The 20,305-nt window shown below is 43.2% G+C and overlaps 2 protein-coding genes across 2 annotated transcripts in view; both read left to right on the top strand.

The window, feature by feature from the left end:
• Positions 1 to 20,305, top strand: part of LOC119172009 (uncharacterized) — a 247,083-nt gene that overhangs the window by 154,298 nt on the left and 72,480 nt on the right. The gene's annotated exons all lie outside the window — the stretch shown is intronic.
• LOC142814283 (alpha-tocopherol transfer protein-like) lies at positions 1,052 to 20,097 on the top strand. The gene is made up of 5 exons (XM_075892823.1): positions 1,052 to 1,508; positions 7,903 to 8,145; positions 14,258 to 14,451; positions 17,047 to 17,157; positions 19,122 to 20,097. Exons 1-5 carry the CDS (start codon positions 1,385 to 1,387, stop codon positions 19,281 to 19,283), a joined length of 834 nt encoding a protein of 277 aa, XP_075748938.1. The 5' UTR covers positions 1,052 to 1,384; the 3' UTR covers positions 19,284 to 20,097.

The raw sequence follows: 20,305 nt of genomic DNA on the forward strand, positions 1-20,305 counted from the left end.
TAATTAGTATTCAAGGCATTGTGTGCCAAAATCATGATATGATTAGAGGGCACGCCGTAGGGGGGGAAGCTATGGATTAGTTTCAGCTATCTGTTTTTTAATTAAATGTGTTTAAGTAGAGATTGGTGCCTATATGCATGACTCCGGCTGCTACTATTCACTAACGTAACAATTTCCGTCACAATCCTATGGATAACCACAGCGTATTGTAAAGATCACGTGCGGAAATGTCCGTTTAAAGAGAACTTCCCGACGTCATGAACTATGTTCACGGGCCAACAGAACTGTTCACATACAAGACACACAAGAAACGTTAGCACTTTGCAAAAGAGTTAATCTCGCAGTCCTTCTTACAAAGTCGGTCACACAACAGCCTCTGGACACTTCCCTGAAGTGCGCCTAAATCTAAGCATACGAGGGTCCTTTGCACTGCGCTGTCCACAAAATGTGGCGGCAGTCGCAGGGAATCGAACCCGCAACCTCGAGTTTATAATGTGACACCCTACGTGTTCTTGTTCTAAAACCCTTGTTCTTTAGAATAGGTTTTGACCGCAGGACATGATCGAAATTATTTCTCCAGCACTTAACAATTGGTTCGCATCAAGCAAGCTTGTCATTGCTTCGCGGACGCCATGCCACTGATAAGACGCACCTTTCGCCAACTGTATAAAAAAAGACAAGAAAATAAAACGCTCCAATGCGTTATTTTGAGGGTCAGGCGACCAGCCATACGTGACATCCGCGCTACAAACGTTTGCACTTGCGAATGTACGTCCGCACTCTCTCACAAAGAAAGACAAAAAAAACAAAGAAAAAGTCGCCTTGCCCAATGTCCAACATTGTGTAAGATGATGCGTCAAAAGCTTCGGTTGGAAGCGGTGATGGCGACAACTCTCAACTTGCACACCACTCTTTCTCTCAAAATCACCTCTCTGCTCCACCTTCCCTTCTCGTTACTCTCGCTCTTTGCCAATCATAAGAGTGAAAGAAGGATTGCCTGCTGGCTCAATTGTACCGCGAGTCACAGTACCAGACAGATGAGCAGAAACTCGTACTCGCCCCACTATTCTTTTTTTTATAGTGTTAAGCGCGCGAAGTTCGCTTGTTTTAAAGTACAACGTCTAATGAGTGACGTCGGTCTATAAAAATAATCGCACGTGTACTCTCTGCGCTTTGAATTCAACGGCGTTGTTCGGTTGACCTTCGGCGCTGCTCTCGGGGGGAGGACGGACCTGTTCCGACGTGCGTGAAGAGCGACGCGTACAATCGCCTTCCGGCTTGCGTCCAATATCTGGAGCCTGCCTCGATTGTGTGTCGGGTGTCCCGCGAAGTCGCCGCCAGCACACAGCTGCTGTGAACAGCTGCCCGTTCCCGGACGCGTGATATGTCCCGCGACGAGGAGATTGCGCGCGAAGAACGCCATTGTCGAAAGTGGCTCAGCGGCGAGGAGATACCCGTGGACGACGTCGCCCAAGAGTCCCTCGCCCAACTCAGAAAACTGCTGAAAGGTAACGGGTGCTCGTTTGAATGAGCTTTGTTTACTAACCTCACTACGGCACATTCATGGCAGCGCGCGCCGCACGAAGATACCAAAGTGGAAACAAAGAACAACACAAACGCTCAACCTCAACTTTTTTCTCGTGTTGGTCGTTTCACCAAGTGTGCGCTGCTATATGCCGTAATGATCAACCGACTAGCACAAGTGCGTTTTAATAACCTCGATACATGTCCGCGGTTTCGTATAAAATTTATAAAAACAGTGGCACGCAACGTTTCCACGATGTTAACACAGATGCGAAAATAGAAATACTTGACATCCTGCAAATGTTCTTATATTAGGGACGTGTTCCTTTATACGGCACTTTTTTCTTTATTAAGCAGTTGATACTATACCTTGCTCTTGTAAGACACCGCCCCAGCTTGTTCCTCCATCCGGCTCCGCCTACCGCACCGAAAACGCGTTTCTCTCACCACATCACGCAAACTATCCGGGTCAAATACTGTTTGGGGGTAGGGGGGGGGCTGGTTATCATCGCAGAATTGTTCAATTATCCAACGATCTCAGCGTTCTGTTTTCACTCTGTCTAAGTTCACTATAGGTAAAGCAACACCATAATTTTTTAAGGTAAGAAAAAGCGGAAAGTGTAGTACAAAAAAAATAAAGTACCCGTAAGCAATCATAGTTAACTCAGATGGATGAACAGATAAGTGGTCTTCTCGAGGAAACGCACGCAGCTTTGGCGGAAGAATTTGCTCATGGAGAATGAGGTGGTGTATACCGTCGCGATTCAATGCAACGCGTATTCGGGAAAACAATTCGTGGAGATGGGGACGCTTCCTTGATCAACGCACCTGTTGTTGTGTACGACGTAACAAGCATGCATAAAGCTACATATGTTTTCGAGGTACCCGGTGTATCGATTATAAACTGGATTGCAGAAAGATACGCATTCGGACTGGTTAGTTCGTGTTCACGAGCGAAAACAACAACAACAACAACAACAAAAGAGCGCGAAAAAGACAAGATGTTTTTTAAACAAATAATATTTTCATGAAATTGCTATATATGACCGCCAAACACCTGTAATTCTCGCAAAACGAGATATTCTGGTAGGTGGAAATCGCTTGCGCTGCTAAAGTTAAGTTAAGAAGACTAAAGAAAACATGTTATTTTTTTTTAATATAGACTTGAAGGTTGCTCTATAAGTGGGAAAGTCGTAAGAGAGTAGGAACATAGTAAAGTTTCAAAGTGAAAAATAACGAGGGCTGTGATGTTCCAAAGCAAAAAGTGGGAAAAAAATCATTATATACTAACAGCTATTACAGAAGTGGGTAACGTATGCAAGATAACAAAGAAACTACAATGATGTTAAGGAGACTACTCGGCGCCTGGTGGAACGGCGAATGATGAGCACAACACTGAGATATCGAAATACATCAGAATGGCCCAGCCAGCCCTTAAACTCACTCCATGCCCGTGAAAATAATCGGCCGGATACACGTGCTCTTATCCCACCGTGTGTCTGCTCTCTCTCCCCTCACCTTACTCGGGCGGAGGAAGTTGTGCTTAGGAGGCTTCGGGCAGAGATGACCTTACACCAACCGTTATATCATCATGTAACTAGTCACATTTATCAGTTGGTGATACGTGTCCGTATTGTACCAGTGATGCAAGTAGATGCAGACCTCCTTATATGGACATGTCAAGGTTTGCAGCCGGAACGTTCCCATCACATCCTTCAAGTCGGCCTACGCCACAGCGACACAACCAGTTACAACCGATGGATACATGGCAACACATTCCACAAAACACTACTTCATACACAACACCGGCCTAACGGCGCACATTCAATACGCATACACGCAAAAAATATTATGCCTTAAGGGCAAGTCTATGCAACAACAACAACAACAACAACAACAACAACAACAACAACAACAACAACAACAACAACAACAACAACAACAACAACAACAACAACAACAACAACAACAACAACAACAACAACAACAACAACAACAACAACAACATCAACAACAACAACAGCAACAATTTAATAATAATAATAATAATAATAATAATAATAATAATAATAATAATAATAATAATAATAATAATAATAATAATAATAATAATAATAATAATAATAATAATAATAATAATTACAATAATAATAAAGAATAGCTCAGAGAACCAACAGGTGTTCGCTATTGTAATTGACATTAGGCAAAAGAAGTAGGCCTGAGCAGGAGACATAATGAATTGAATGTACAATCGGCCATAATCAGGGATGGTATGGACATTAAGGAAAAGGAAAACGAATTGAGAACGGTAGCTATATATAGACGGAGGAACGAGATACGTTGTTGGCAGCCACACAATGAAAAAAAATCACACGGGATAGAGTACATTAAAGATAACGGGGGTAGGCTTTCGTCCTGTAGTGGACGCTGAATAAGCTGATAATAATGATGATAGTATAGGGTGTCACAATTTAAAGCATCCCGTGATCGCACAGATAATACAAGCGGAATGTAGCTTGGATGGCGAACCGTCCAACTGAAGATGATTGGAAAATGATTGAAATGTGGTTGTTGGTAAAACACGTCCCGGTTAGCGTAAGGAGAAGGAATGGAAGCGGGGCTTTAAAATGGGAACCAGGGAATACCTGCAGTCCAAAACTATAAAATACAACATACCCGCAGAGTACAGCTCGTGTACAGCCTTGAAATCCACGATTCTAGGCTATCCTGAAGAAGTGTAATAGGTAATGTCAAATACACAATCATAGTGAATTCAGTTTAAGACAACAACTGTTGCGTGGCGTGGCTGTGGAGTATCGCAGACAGCCCTGACGAAAAAAAATGACGATGTCGTTTCTGCTCATAATTTAGCAATTGTATTGTAATGCTACGGTTATTCAACACAGTTCAAAGATCGCTATATATACCGTGTTTCAAGAAACGTGTTCAAAATTATAGAAATTCACGGAAAGGCAATATTTGTTAGATGAGTTGACAATTACTACTCTGGTAGCCGCAAGCATATTAAGGTGGCTGAAGGAATCATTTCGTACTGTATTTGAGAAAGAAAAATTAATTAACTTTTCAATTTTAGGAGTTAGGCAAGTATTGTCAAATGGCAGAACCGAAATCCTTCACGCGAAGTATCTATCGCAGCTTTGAGATTTCGAAAAGGCGGGCTTCAGTTATAATTTCAAAGCAATGAAAATCATCCAAATTCACGAAAGAACCCGAAACCGACATGCGGAATTGTGCAGCTGCTATATTCCTCTGAGACGTCCGGAATGTGTGAGCGGTGCTATATCAACAATCAACCGACTTCACTGAGTGGGTGTGCGGGCTGCACTTGAATTTATAGCATGTATTGCGCAGATACGTTCACCAACGCGGCAGAACTAGACCTCTGCAATCGTTTTCTTTAGAAGTGACGTCATTCTCGTCGTCTGCTTCGTGCACTCGATTGATTGATTGATATGCAGGTTTTAACGTCCCGAAACCACCATATGATTATGAGAGACGCCGTAGTGGAGAGCTCCGGAAATTTTGACCACCTGGGGTTCTTTACGTGCACCCAAATCTGGGCACAGAGACCTTGCTTCGTGCACTCATCGTTTAGGTTTAGGTTTCACCATTCACTTTGGTTGAATCTCATTGCAACACAATAATTACTAGAGACTGCTTTTGTATCTCAAAGCCGGAATCGGTTCTTCAAACGAAGAATTTCATTTATTTTATTTCCCGTAACCATCTCAATCCACAAATTGGAACGTTAGTTAATTTAACATTCCTAATTACGGTCCCGAGTATGTCTTTTGCTTTCTTAAGCGGCTACAGAAAAAATAATTGCGAAGGCATCGAAGAGGCACCGTAGATCCTTGACATTTTAAGATTTTGGATGCACTTTCTTGACGCGCTCGACATATAGAAAGACGTTGGGCTGTCATGCTCTCGCAGCGCACAAATGAAATTTCCCCACCATTGAAATGTTTCCTCCAGACACGCATACTCAATGCGGCTCTCAAGGATGTCGAGTGAGATTATTTAGAAGGGCCTAAGAACGTTTTTTCTGTACGTGTCCGATGATGCGCAATACATTTCAGGCTCCCAATTTTTTAAATCGTTATTTATGTAAGTGTGAGTCTTTGAGAAAATGCTAAACGGAGAACAGGCGTAATCGTCAGCAGCGATCTCAGCAAATGTTTCAAAGATGCTTGCGCACCACTAGACTGTGCGGTGTGGCTATTTCATGGACGTCGACAGTGGACGGCTAAGGGTCACTTTTCGTCCACGTGTCTTCGCTTGGAGTGCACGTATACGAGTCGTTTCGCTTTTCACCCCATGAAGGTGCAAAGGTAAAAGCAAGGCAGGAATCCGACATGTGGCCCCGTGTTTTGAATAATACTTAGAATACCACTTATACACCGAATCTCCACATCGGATTCTCACGCAATATATAGGGCTTGAATAGCTTGTCAAATGAATCTGGTAGGCTTGCTTCTACACTTTATGTTTATAAAAAAAAAGAACAAAACAAGAGGTGGCTGGCGCTGCACATTTAGTTCAAATTCTCACTTGTTGAACGTGTCGCACTTACTATTTAAGCCTTTACCGGCTGTATTAAGGCATGTAGAATGTTGGCGGTTTTGCCCCACCTTTTTCTTATGTCTGCTCGCTCTAGCGAGACATGCAGTTAAGTTCAAGAAAACATAATAAGTACGGACAGTAGGGGAGGTGGGGGTGGGGCTGCTGTATAGTTTGTTTCAGGAGAAGACTTACGCGCTTGGATGAAAGAAGGTGCTCCGCGATGAAACGTTGCCAATCGGATTAAAAACACTCGCAAGGTTCCATACGCATTCACTTATGATGACTCGAAGACCATAGCGATCTTCTTTTTCTTCTGATCCTCTCTCGCAACACTTTGCAAGCTTGTACAGGCGTGCCCTCCACCAGCAATGCCTATGGCATATTGAGATCAGCGTAAGGGCATAAGGACATACATTTGTATTGTCAACGCAATCGCATACCTTTCAAGTTCACTGAAATGTTCCACAAGCTTGAGTGATAGTTATTGTTAAATATGCACCTTCCAGTTTTGCGGTAAACAGGCGTAGCGTTTATACATTAAGGCATTTTGGGCAGTGGTCATCATGATTAAACTCGTTGTTCTGCATTACCCTGTCACGGATACACCTGATTCTAGTTTTGATATAAACATTTTCCAGCCTTATTTCTTCCAGCTATTCCGCTCGGTCATTATCGACAGTATACTTGCCTTCACTTGGCATTTGTTTTATTAATCAATGACAGCAGCAACAACAACAAAATAATGTATTAAAGGTCGAGTAACTCTGCATGTTAATTACATGAGCTGTGTAGCCTCTTGATCTCCTCTTGATTTTATACCTTTTTTTAATTTTGTATATACAAAATATCGGGGGCAGCATTTTGCTTCGCCATGTATACTACCATACTCCTATTTCTATGGCTATTGCCGTTCATTCCCTAACTGTCAGCACCGTCAGCGCCGTTCATCTTATCGCAAACTATACTTCTCCAGGCTGAATAGTATTGACGACAAAAGGGATGATCATCCTAAATATAGTGTCACTGGGTTGTTTTTCTGCTCAGAAGCTGCTGATTATCGATAAGGCAGCTTGGCAAAAACTAAGGTGCATAGTGTCCAACGAGTGTAGAAACATTTCACTCTTGCGTCTCTGTAAACTAATGAATTCAATGTGACAGGTGCAAAAATTGATGATAAAAACGAATATTTATAATTACTACGAAGAATACTGCTAGAATAATACCAATCATCAAGGCAAATCATACGAATAATGAAATATTGCACAGTCGTGGAACATCCCCAAGACTGTGCGGGACAACTGAAGCCACTTTCACGAATTTAACGTGGTCGAACCCGGACTAATGGAATGATGGTTGAAATATAATTGCATACCTTTCAAGTTCATTGAAACATTCCGCAAGCGGTAACTGGAAACTCTGTCTTGTAAACGTTCGCCTAACTGGAGATTGTAAACCTTGTCTTGCACGAATCCATATATTTAGCATTTGTTTGCTTCCCTTTCTTGTGTCTCTCCTCCTATCTTTCTTTCCTCTTCTCTCACCCCGAAAGATTCAGCAGGCGTCGTGCCCCTCCAGGTGGCAGTTGACTGCTCACTCTCTCCTCCTTTCCTCTGTGTGCTTGTGTATACGTGTATGCAAATAAAATCAATTAATAACAAATATTTTACTGGCCGTCGGAAACTATAAATGAGCTGCTTATCTATATCACAATGCAAATATACGTTTTTCTTAGAAATAATGTTCATGTCAACAATAATCGAACGTTGGGCTTCCTGCTTTTCTGGCTTCGCGCAGATGAGCCACAGCTCGAGGCCCCGTCCGACTCTGCGGACTTGCTGCGTTTCCTGCGACTGTGCAAGTATGACGTCGACTCGTCGCTGAAATCGCTGAGAAAGTACTGCGAAATGCGTGCTTCTTCACCGAGGATATTCGAAGGCCTCAAAGATCCGGAGAAGTTGCGCAAGCTGACGAGAGATTACATCACGGTTTTGCCACAAAGGAACACCCATGGAAAGCCTGTAGTATTCTACAAAATTGGTAAGCGGGTGTTGAAATGAACTGCTTTTTGGTTTTACGCATAGGCACGAGTAGTGTTTTGAATAAATGCGGCACTGGTAGTGCCTTTGATTTATGCTGCAAAAAATTAGTGACTGAAGACAACAATGTCAGAAATTTTCCTTTGAAGCTGCTGAAAACCAAACAGACATTGATTGATAAAAAAAAACAAAGTTTCGTCCCTGTTTCTGCCGAAAGACAGTATCTTAAATTAAGGTAAGTTCTAAATATGAGATAGATTTAGGGTATTGTCATGATTTAGGGTATTGTCATGATAGCGCTTATGTCTCACGTGTGACGTGACTTGATGCGCTCGTTCGCCTCCGTTGCACGCTCGAGGCACTCTAATGCAGCGCCTTCAGAATACCAATCACCTTAGATTTAGGGTATTGTCATGATTTACGAGAAGCACACCCTTCGGGCAGCGTTAAGATATTTATACGACAATCTCTTAACATAAGAGGATAGTTTGGAATTAGGTCTTGATGAACAGTGGAGAAGGAGAGAAGCACGAACTGTGTGATGCACTGTTTTCATTACTTCTTGACTTCGGTCGAAATACAAAGATGCTAGAATAGTTGTTGTATGTGTCTATAGTGGCTTTTTATCATCATCGGGGGTACAACCGCATAAAAAAAAGCGAGACAGCACAGAATGTAGATGCCGCACGGTTCACGTTTCTTTTAATACTCACTGTAAAAAAGCTATTCATGTGCTGTAATTCAGACGCTCCAACCTACGCAAACCTTTGTGACAAGATGTACAAAATACAACACATTGTTTGTGTGTGCCAGTTGGAGGTATACGAACTTATCTTCTCAACTTTCTTCTCATGTTTCAGTCCGTTTTTTTCTTTTCCGTAGTGCAAAGCAGCTAATAGTGGCCAGCCTGGTCGACTTTTTATCCTTTCCCTTGTCTCCTGTTCCTTTCTCTCTCTCTTTTGCAGTCAATACTGTGAGCCACATGTATGTGCGCAGAGAAATTAAAAGAGTGGGGTAGTGTGGTAGCCCCCTCCCCCTTCCCCCCTGATCATCTAAGGGGCGGCGCCTTGCAGGTCTGCCCCGTAACTTTACTCAGTAGAGGCCAGTACTTTATTTGTATAAAGTGTATGGTTATTACCTTGCAGGTTTTTGACAATAGCAGTGGATGAACCCTTATATGGCATATTCTAAACATAGTTCATCTTGCACCTTTGTATCTGGAAAGGCAGAGACAGAATGCGGGACGCTGTGGGAAGCACGTCATCGCTGTCAGTATCATTTTTGTTGAATTTCTCTGTTTCTTGTTTTTCCTTCCAAAGCTCTTTTTCTACAACACTCAATAGACAAGGGGCGGTGGGGGCGTGCTCGGTTGAAGCTTGCCTTCCCTACAGTACGCGTGCGCTGTGCGCGCATAAAGTTTCATTTTTATCTTTTCCATGCTTACTCAATATTCGTGCGCAGCTTCACCAGTCACGCAAGTGCAGCTGATTGATAACTCATACGCGAATCAGTTTGGCAGATCAGGTCGAAGTTCTTAGATATGGCTGCTACGCGGAAAACTCCCGTGACACCTAATGCGTGTCTACATACTTTTGGAGCGCTTTGGCATCGCTAACATTTATTAAATATATGAAAATTATGTACGAAATAAGTATATGTTCCAAAAAAATTTACGGGTACCATGAAGTTATTCCAGTTTCGTATGGAAGATTTGTGCACGATACCACATCGCATAACTCTACCGCATAATCTACCGCATTTACTGCAATCTATTGCATATAACGCCGGTACCGTTTATTAAGAAATTCGCTTTGGCTATGGTGCATAGCCAAAGGGGCACCAACACATACGCGTCAGCGCATTTATTCGTTATTTCATTCTTTCCTCTCTGCCCCATCTTTCGTTATTCTCGTCTCAGTGGTGTAGTCAGAGGCCACGGTACCTGCAAAGGCTGTCTGCATGCGCACAGCTGCTTTCACCGACACATATTCCTTTATTCAGCGACACGTGTTAGTAGAGAGGTGACAAGAACGAAACACTCGCCAAGTTAGAGATACACATCGTGGGTTTGCCTGGAAGCAACCGCGCGTGAGACGGGCTTTTTAATTATCCGAGAAGACGTGTAGTTGACGTGGATTGGCTCTTGGCACAAGCAGTTGTGGCGATATTTGGTTCGCTCTGCAATGCTGCGTTGACGTAGCAGTTTAGCTTCATAAAAATAAGCTGATAAGGACATCTTTGAGTACAAGTGAAAAAGGCGAACATAAAACGTGGAAGTGACCCAAATCATTGACATAGCTATTTGATAGAGGCCTTCTCACGTCGTCGTTCTTGTACCGGGATATATTTCTTGAATTAGGTTATTTCTCGCGTGCAGCGTAGCGAATTTCCGGAATCACGTGTAAAGAACCTCGTGCTTAAAACCAGTGACAAACGTACTGCTGCGCGCGTTCACGGAAAACTGGTGCCGCCACACTGTAGACTCTATTGGCACAAAGGACACCACAGGTATCAATCTCTATGCTAGCTTCTCAATACAGTATACACCGAGAGAGAATAAAAATGAAAGAAAGGCGGGGAGGTTACCATGGCTAAGTCCGGTAAAGGCTACCTTATACTGGGACACTCTTCCATGCCACGTCTTCGATTCGCTTTACGCCTCTTAGGCCTTTTCTTTTTTTTAAAGACGATAGTCTTTCTTGAGGACCTTCGAGGCAAAAATTTTGGTCTGTCTGTCTGTCTGTCTGTCTGTCTGTCTGTCTGTCTGTCTGTCTGTCTCTCTCTCTCTCTGTCTGTCTGTCTGTATATTTGTTTGTTTGTCCGCCCTTTATGGTTGCTTAAACGGCACCAAATTGACCAAACGATACTCCAAATGGCCGAACCCACCTGCAGCGCCCACCAAATGTTACTCTAAGATTCAGCGTTCATACTTGTGTGATTGTAAATTAAAAAGCAATTATCGTGCATATCTGAGGTACCATAACAACACGTCAATATTCTGTATGCGTGTCTCTTACTAGAAAAGGCATACATAAGTAACGATAAGGACCGTAGCGTTTATCACGTTGTGCTGACCATGCAACGCTTGCACGAAAAGGCAAGTGTTTCGAACGCTTTGGTAAGACGGCACGGTGGTGGCACCTATCCGTCGCCTTGCGTTCTACACCTTATCACTTCCGAGACGGGCGCGCAGGGCGCGCGCGCTTTTTTTTCTAAGAAAACTGCCAGATAGCGCTTATGTCTCACGTGTGACGTGACTTGATGCGCTCGTTCGCCTCCGTTGCACGCTCGAGGCACTCTAATGCAGCGCCTCCGGAATACCAATCACCGATTTTCTTGCACAGAACATTAAATAAACGTTTTGTTCACTCTCTCCAGACACAAGACTATCGTCTTTCGACATTTGCAGTGTAACATGCAGATACGGGGCCAATTTTTTTTAGCTTTCTTCAGTTGGCGTGAAGCTAACATTTACAAAGCCATTTACATTAGATGGAGCTATATGATTAGTAGCTCGTCCCAATAATTTTTCCGCTGATCGCGGGTCCTCGTGCGCTGTTTTCTAAAGCACATGGTTTTGCAAAGTCACCGTGGGATGTGAAAACAAAGAGTGCCTTATTAAAACACAAAGAAAAACAGAACGACGTGAGAAGATAACATCCACAACGCATAATAATTAACCAGTGCACAGTCAAAGAGCCTTACTTACTTATAACACTCTGCTTGTACACCACTGAAACACGTGGTGATTTCTTATTGTTTGTTCTGTGGCGTGTTTCCTACGCAAATGTAAATGCCTTGGTTCTTTCGCAAAGCGATGAAACATGTCATTGCGAAAGGGGTTGTCATACCTGTTGGTAAACGAATGAGTGAAGCAAAGCAGTACTGCGTTACACAAACCATGCAGAAGCAACGTGGTTCCGTTATCTGACGCGTGTTTGGAATCACGGCGAGAAATACAATGGAGGTGTAGTGCAAAGATAAATTTGGAGGAATTTGCGCACCAAAACCATGATATAATTCTGTGGGGCGCCATAGTGAAGTGTTCCAGAGAATTTGACCGTCTAATGTTTTTTTAACGTGCAATGCGACCGCCTAAGCTGGGATCAAACCCGCAACCTTCGGTTCAACAGCCAAGCACCGTAACTACTATACCACCATAGTGGACCGAGGTGTAATGAAATGGAAGGTTGTTTTATAGGTGTGGCCGTCACAGCTTCTAGGCAACGAACATTTTTTTTGAATGTCTGCTTAGGATCTGAAGCGCACGTCAACAGTTCGGCTTCGAGAAGCGGTGCATTTCTTGCAGAGGCCGTCTGGAGATTTTAATCACGTTCACAATCATCACGTTCACGCCGTTGTGCCTGCGACGCCGCTTCTTCAGCGCGTCGTTGTTCCAATCGTATGACATCGCTAGCTAACTCGACGGCGTCTTTTGCAGGATCCACTCGCCACCGGCGCTTGCATTCCGGTTCACGATTTAGCGCACCTTGGGCGGTCGCCGGATCATCAACACAAAGATGGTGCCGCCGTTCGGCCTTCCAGGCCTGTTTTTGTGACACGACTGCAGCATTGGCTCGGCGATTGCGAGCTCTCTTACGTTCGCACTGTCGGCTCTCTTCTAAAGTTGTCCGCTGTTTGGAAGTTCGTAGGATCCGTGGCTTACCTATGTAGAAGCCCTACTGATGCGCGTACGCTTAGAGTCGTGGCTGCGACGAGATGGACGACGTCACTCAAACAGCAGCTGATGGCGCGTTTGCTAGGGTATGGCGCTGAGAATAACGTAACTCATAGCACAGCCAATTAAGATCACTCGTGACACCAATGCCGAATGGTTTTTCCTATCTCCTACTCATAAACAGCTTTCGCTATAAAAGCCACAGCAACGTAATCCAAGACCTGCCACTTCACAAGATCGACGGCGACGAGGCTCAGAGTTCTTCGTATCACAGCGCTTCGTGCCCACTTGGTCGATGAACCTTAGGTGGCGAAAATAAATACGGCATCTATCATAACCAATATGCCCACAGAATTTGCCCAAGTTCTGTAGGCATATTCCACTACACACCACTCCATACCCGTTCAAGCTGATGACAGCTTTGGGGCAGTGTCGACATTACCGCCTGCTTAAGACATCTTTGCTGTTAAAAAAGGGGATCTGATTATGTGTTCTCGCTGACCAAGGTGTGGTAGTGATGTAGAAAGAGACGAAACACATAGTGGCATATGAACATATAAACACTTCTGATAAGCCAAAGCAGTATCAAGGTGACCCGACCTTCAGGCTATGTAATGTATGAGTAGAAGTTCTAGTTGACATTGTTCGATATTGTCGCGCAATTATCACAAAGACGAAACAATGCCTTTCTTCCCATGGCATGATTTCTATCAACGTCAATTGCTGTCTGTCTGAAGGATATAGCACGAGACCTCACCGATAGGGCCCACTGTTATCGACGGCTGTCTTTCCAGGAAGTGCTTGCTTCTTTTCCTGAGCAGAGTGCCCATTATCTCAGAGCAGATTATGGAGTGCGTTCTACACACCTGTGGTGGGTGGGTGTCATAATACATGCATGCGGCCTGGCATCCTATTACTCTGCTAGATAACGACAGGGCAGTTTTCGGCTGACAAGTGTCGGATGCCATGGTTCACGCGCTTGACTTAGTTATCATTGCGCATACTATATATATATATATATATATATATATATATATATATATATATATATATATATATATATATAAGAAAGAGTGAAGGTCGGACAGGGGGAAGGGGTAGTTCGCGTAGACGCTATTTGTTTTCAATACATATGTTTGCCATATATATGTCCGTAAAAATATTACTGAAGGGTATAAAATAATCGAAATGGCACACAGAACATTTCAATAATGATTAAAACTAGAGAGACAAAAAGATTAGGAGGAAGGGAAGGAGGTTAACCAGAAGGTAGCTTTCGGTATGCACCCTGCACTGGGGTTGGAGAATAGGGTATTGAAAAAGAGAGAAATATGTTTGTCACGGTTCGTTCACCTAAATATTTACTATGACAAGTAAATCATCGAATCACTACAAAAGATAATAACGGCGTTCACTGAATTGGACTGACCTGCAGGCAGCTGGGAACCGTCCAACGTCAGCCATTTGCAGATGACGCAAGCGGTGGTGATGTGCCTCGAGTACGCGTCCATGCATCCAGCGGCTCAGACGGCGGGCGTCGCTTTAGTGAGCGATTTCGAAGGTTGGTCCTTCGGCAAGATGCGCCACTTCGACATCGGTGTCACCAAGGAGTACCTGTATTACCTGCAGGTAATAAAACGCCATACAATGTTATATTGACTGGATTTCCATTTTCAGACATCGTTGGCTTACCTCTTTAAAAAGGTGCTGCAAAACGTTTTTTCAGTATGATCAGAAAACGCTGCTGATCGGTAGCCGATGCTCCTGAGAACACGCGAGCCAAACATTATAGCGCAGGACGTGGTCTGGTATTTACAAATAATTCTCAAAGTGAGCTAGAAACCGTTCCCCCCTTCTCTCGACAAATGGTGTCGTAAGAGCAAAGTCGACAGCCATTGGCTGATTTGAGCATCGTGGGCCGCTTAGTAACCACCGCGGGATGTGGTCATGTGCCTGGGCGCTTCCTTGCGATCACACTGAAAGCCACGCGTTCGAAGAAAAAAAAAAGAATAGTGTTCATGATCAGGATGCGTGCTGAAGAATGGACGAATCTTATTGGCCAGTTGTCATCCTCCTTTCTCCGTGTTTTAGGGGCGAAGCTCCTTATAACGTGGCTTGGGCGTCCCTCGTATGTAACCACCAGTGGCACATACCCGAAATAGGTATAACACTTGACCTCCAAGGTGGTGCCAGTGAGAGATTTCTTCTGTGCGTTGTTTAACAATAAAAAATAGTGCTCAATGTACATGCCAATGACTGCTAATGGGGAATGAGAGACATGAGCATTCAGCTTTTAGTCAACGCGCACGCTGCGATCCCCATTAGCAGCCATTGGCATGTACGATGAGCACTATCGGACAAGAAAGGGATGCTACATTATACTCGCTGGGTGTAACCTCCTTAGCTTTAGAAAGGTTTAGCGAGCGTTGAGCCGCAGTGCCATGAATACAATGAACTTGTATATACCATGAATGAACTCAAGGTGGTTAAAAATGAGAAGTAGATACGAAGGGCAAGCCGTAAGAAAGTAAAAGCCGAATTCTCCTGTCTCTCATTTCTCATTAGCAGCCATTGGCATGTAAATTGAGCCCTATCTGACAGGGAAAGGTTGCTACGTTATACTCGCTGGGCGTAACCTCCTTGGTTTTCGAAAGGTTTAGCGAGCGTTTGGTCGCAGTGCCATGAATACAGTGAACTAGAATATACCATGAACTCGAGGTGGTTAAAGGTGGGAAGTGGACCCAAAGCGCAGGCCGTAAGAAAGTGTGCGTGTGCCACCTCTCGTTTAGTCCTTGGAATGTCCGCTGGATGGCGGTGCTTCTACATGGGGAATATATGATAAAAAGATGCGAGATGGTGGGACTTGGAGTGTTGAATAGACGAACGAACGGACACACAAACAGATGCATGGATGGACGCATGAACGGACGCAGGGGCGGATGCATGAAAGAACGCAGGGACGAGCGCACAAACTGACGCATGAACGGTCACACAGACGGACGCATGGACGGACGAATGCTTCGCCCCACTCTCCACCATTCACTCCGTGGATATGCTGCCATTTTCTTTAAAAAAACGCTCTTAAAAAAGTTAGGGAATGACAAAAGTTAACGTGCGTTTTGACGCTTCATGGCGGCATTTCTGTCATACAGAACACCAGGAGGTCTTATCGGAATGTTATTTCGGCTCGCTCACTAGTACGAAAAGAAAAGAAAAAGCGCTTGCAGCAAACGAAAAATGCCCGTTACCTTGCTCGTACTTGATGGATTCTGAAAATTTTTTACGGCAGTCGATTCGAGAGGCAATAAGCTTCTTTGATGAAGCCATTCGACGATTACTCGAAAAGGTGCTGCAGGGCCTTTTTAATTATATTTATTCCTAGACGAAATAGCCGAAGTGTTCACAGTAGAGACCTAACAATAAGTAATTTGGCGAATTTTGTTGTGAAAATGAAACCAGTGGTACAGATATTTCTAGTGAGTGATGGCGGTTGAGCTCTGGAGTCCGAGGGTGCCCTTAGATCATTTATTGCTTTAAACACTTCAATTTTGCTGTCTCTTTGTCCAGACCAGAAAGAACTGCCCAGTAATAGTATTAATTCCTGGTCCGTCTATGCAAGCAGTAGGCAGCTACCTAGATAATGCTGCGGGAATGGAGAAAGTTTGCATTATTATGCTTTGTCTAGCTCACAACTTTCGAGACACAAATGGGGTCCTCCGTCCGTCCTGGTAACAGTGAAAAAGCTAGCCCCTAGGACGAGCACACAGGTGGCATAGGACAGACCGACAACTTGCCGGTTCTAAATAAATTTCTACCGCCACCACCACCTTGCGCCATGATTGTGTCATGAGGCGATCGTCAGGACGCAGTCAGTAGCTGAGCAGAATGAAACCGGGTCTGATTCCTGAAAAGTATTGCTAAACTTTTCAGGGTCCTCTGATGCTCGGAATTCATTTTTATAGAGGCTGAGGGTTTGTGGTGCTTCATTTCACGCAAAAGCTTGCTACTTCTGAGGTATTTTTTAGAGGGCTTGTATAAAAGGAGTGTTGTTCAACGGAGAATAATGGCTATTGCATTCAATGCACGTTACGCAAATGGCTCTCTCTGCTATTTAAAAGCGTCACCGCGCAATTGATGCATTAAATTGCAGATATCACAATTTCCCATTATTTATCCCTGCGATCGTCGATATTTCAGTTTCCTTTTCGTTCCTTTTTTTTACAGAACTGCGCACCACTAATACCAAATGAAGCTCACGTGATCCGACAGCCATCGGCCTTCAGTCTCTTGTTCGCGCTTATGCGACCGTTCATGAAGGACGAAACAATCAAATCGGTGACTACCTTTTCATGTTTGACCCTATCTCATGGACTTTCTTTTTTTAAAGAGGAAATACTATGAAGTGCATCGATGACACTTTTAAATGACAGTGTGCTTGCTTCAGAAGTATCGTGTATATAGTGTGTCGTATTCTTGTCATAAGTTTCGAAGTACCTTTCGGGTACTTCGGCGCGTCATCTGTCGGCGCGTCATGTCGTCATGGTGTGTCGTGTAGTCACGGCCCACCATGAAACGGGTAGGCACCACTAGGCACCACAAAAATTATGTAAATTCGGCTACTCGTCATCGGTGCACTTAATACATAAGCAACAGTTATGCAATATATATATATATATATATATATATATATATATATATATATATATATATATATATATATATATATATATATATATATATATATATATATATATATATATATATATATATATATATATATATATATATATATATATATAATATATATATATATATATATATCCCACAATGCTATAGTGTAGTATAGAAACACCCTTACCTACTTGCCCGGTTTCAGGTTTGGGCACTATAGCAGGGTTTCTGATAGGCAGGTTTGAAAAAGAGCCAAAACTGAAGCGAAAAGTAACCAGTTCCGCCAACTCAATCTATAGCGCCAAATTTGTAGCAAAAAAAACAATATATGGTATATTATTCAATGCTAAATACTGTGATTTTTAATAATCGAAATCAACTCAAATGAAATGAGCACAATTTTTTCACTTGTTTGGTCTCCAAGCTGCAAGTAAATTGCAATACAATGATGAATGGTTATGATTTCAGTACTTCTGCATGCAATGTGTCTACAGTAAAGTTCTTGCAAATGTAATTTTGAGCTAACAGCTCAGAAGAACAAATAAAATTTTGAGCTGTCTTTTTCCTAAAGCCGTGGATCACGCAAGAGTGGTAATCTTTATTTATTTATTTGTTTATTTATTTCAATGTACTGCAGATTTGCTTGGTATAAGCAGGAGTGCATGTCGGGCATAAAATTGTTAGAATTCTGTCGGAAGCGACGAACAAGTTTTAAAGGGACAGTTAAATGCTGAATGGCATGTTCTCAACAGTTTCAAAGATACAGTGTTTAGATCACATGCGAGTACAATACAAAAACGCAATACACTAATTAGAAAAAAAAATACCGCTGATTTCTTGACCAAAAGATTCTACCGTTTCACAGTTAACCACATATAATAATAGACTATTCCAGTATGCCATTGATGACGGAAAAACAAATATTTTATGAATGTCGTAGATACATTTAGGCAACCGCATTGTCTCGTTGTGGTTAGTTCTTGAGGAGTGTCTGACGTGTTCAAGAATATGAAGGGCCCTTGAGAGCGAAAGTTTTGTTTGCAACTTCCTTACAGTAATTTGTATCTTTGTGTCTGGTAAGCCGAAAGGGAATCGTAAATGACCGAATGCATCGTATAAATAATGCTAGCGTCGTCAATTGAGAACAGTATTGGGTCGCTTTGAACGCCCGCCTAAATATCATAACAAACGGGCGCCCCCCAGCAGTGGAGGTCCTGGGACTCCTCAAGCTGTTGTTATGTTGAACGTGCCGTTGAAGCTGCTGCTATGTTGGACTCACGCACGGTGAAGAATTAAACGATGTTCGGGCTGTGAGCGTGTCCCTCAGAAAAGAGAACAGCATTTCTGATTTAAGCAACCAGAACCACTTTGGAAGCTGCCTGACAAGGGAGCGAAAGGGGTCCGAGGGAAGAACGTATGACGCACTGGCGAATCTTCTCAATTTAGATTTTATGTGTGACATGACGGCGACACCGACAGCAAAAAACCCGTAGAGACTGTGTATATAGTTGCTATCACAATATTATGATGATATGGGCTGTAGTGCATCAAACCAGGGGCCTTATTCCGATCAGCTCATTGGAAGCACAGGCAGTGAAATCTAATGCGGTTTATTTTTGTCTTTACAGATAACGTTCCATGGGAAACACATTGATCAGCTCTACGCCGACATTCCTCAAAGCATACTTCCTGCAAACTATGGAGGCACAGCACCGAACACAGACTGGGACTTGTTTTGGACCAACATATGCCAGGAGCACATCGGAAGCAAAGCTACTCGGCAGCTGTAGAAGTCAACGTAGCTTTTTATGGAGGTGATCTCTGCGCTATGGTGTGAAGCTGCAAGTGTGCCCAAATGACACCTGTTTTAACCTGTGCGAGCGTTTGTGGACATGTTCGTCTTCGTCAGAAGAGAGAGAAAACACTTAGCCAAATGTGCGTTTGGTTTGTACCACTGCTTCGTGGGGCGAAGCACACTGGGAATAAACGATTTTACCAACGTCTTAGACATTTAATGAGGAAGTGAATCTGGCTTAGCATTAAGGGGAGTATGCATAGTAGTGAATCTCGCCTATTACACGTATGGTTGAAAAATCCTCAGAACGCGGGGAGTCGCTAAAGTTAACGTTTAGAGAAGTCGACTTGCTTTCTTCAAGATTGCAGCCTTCAAAAAGGCAAGTCCGCTTACGGAAACGCTCGATCTAGTGACAGCCCACGTCCCAAGAACTTTTTATTACAATTAAATCTTTTCTTAGGTACTACATTGCAACATGTTTGTGCTAAAAATTTTAAGGCTCAAATGTTTCTGCGTAACATTTGAGGACGGAGGGGCAAGGTGATGGCACAGTATGCCAGGGAGGATGTACTCTGTATTCGCCAGGTGATTTGATGAAAGTTCCCGGATGCTTATAGCTAAAGCAATGACTTCGGCAAATTTACATCATTAGCCGATCAACAAACTAAAAACACAGTGAACAAGCAGATTGCTACGAAGAATGCCTATACCGCTTCAATGTATACTGCCGATTGTGAAACAGAAATTTTGTCATTTATGTAAATTTCGAACTCCTGTAATAAAGTTTCTGATTGTGCGAATCTTCCAAAGCCATGACTTCGCCTGTACTTCTTGTTGGTTGCTTTAAAGTTACGATACAGTTCGCTACAGGCCCCGATTTACAAGAAAAAGGGAATCCGGCTGTAATAATTACCGTATTTGGCCTAGTCGAATGCCCCATTATTGCCCGAGCAGCGTTAAGCTTCAGTTCATACCAGTAGATGACACTAATGCACGAAATTGCTTCTATATAAGGTA

Source organism: Rhipicephalus microplus, chromosome 4 (genome assembly GCF_043290135.1).
Source record: "Rhipicephalus microplus isolate Deutch F79 chromosome 4, USDA_Rmic, whole genome shotgun sequence".
Taxonomy (NCBI): domain Eukaryota; kingdom Metazoa; phylum Arthropoda; class Arachnida; order Ixodida; family Ixodidae; genus Rhipicephalus; species Rhipicephalus microplus.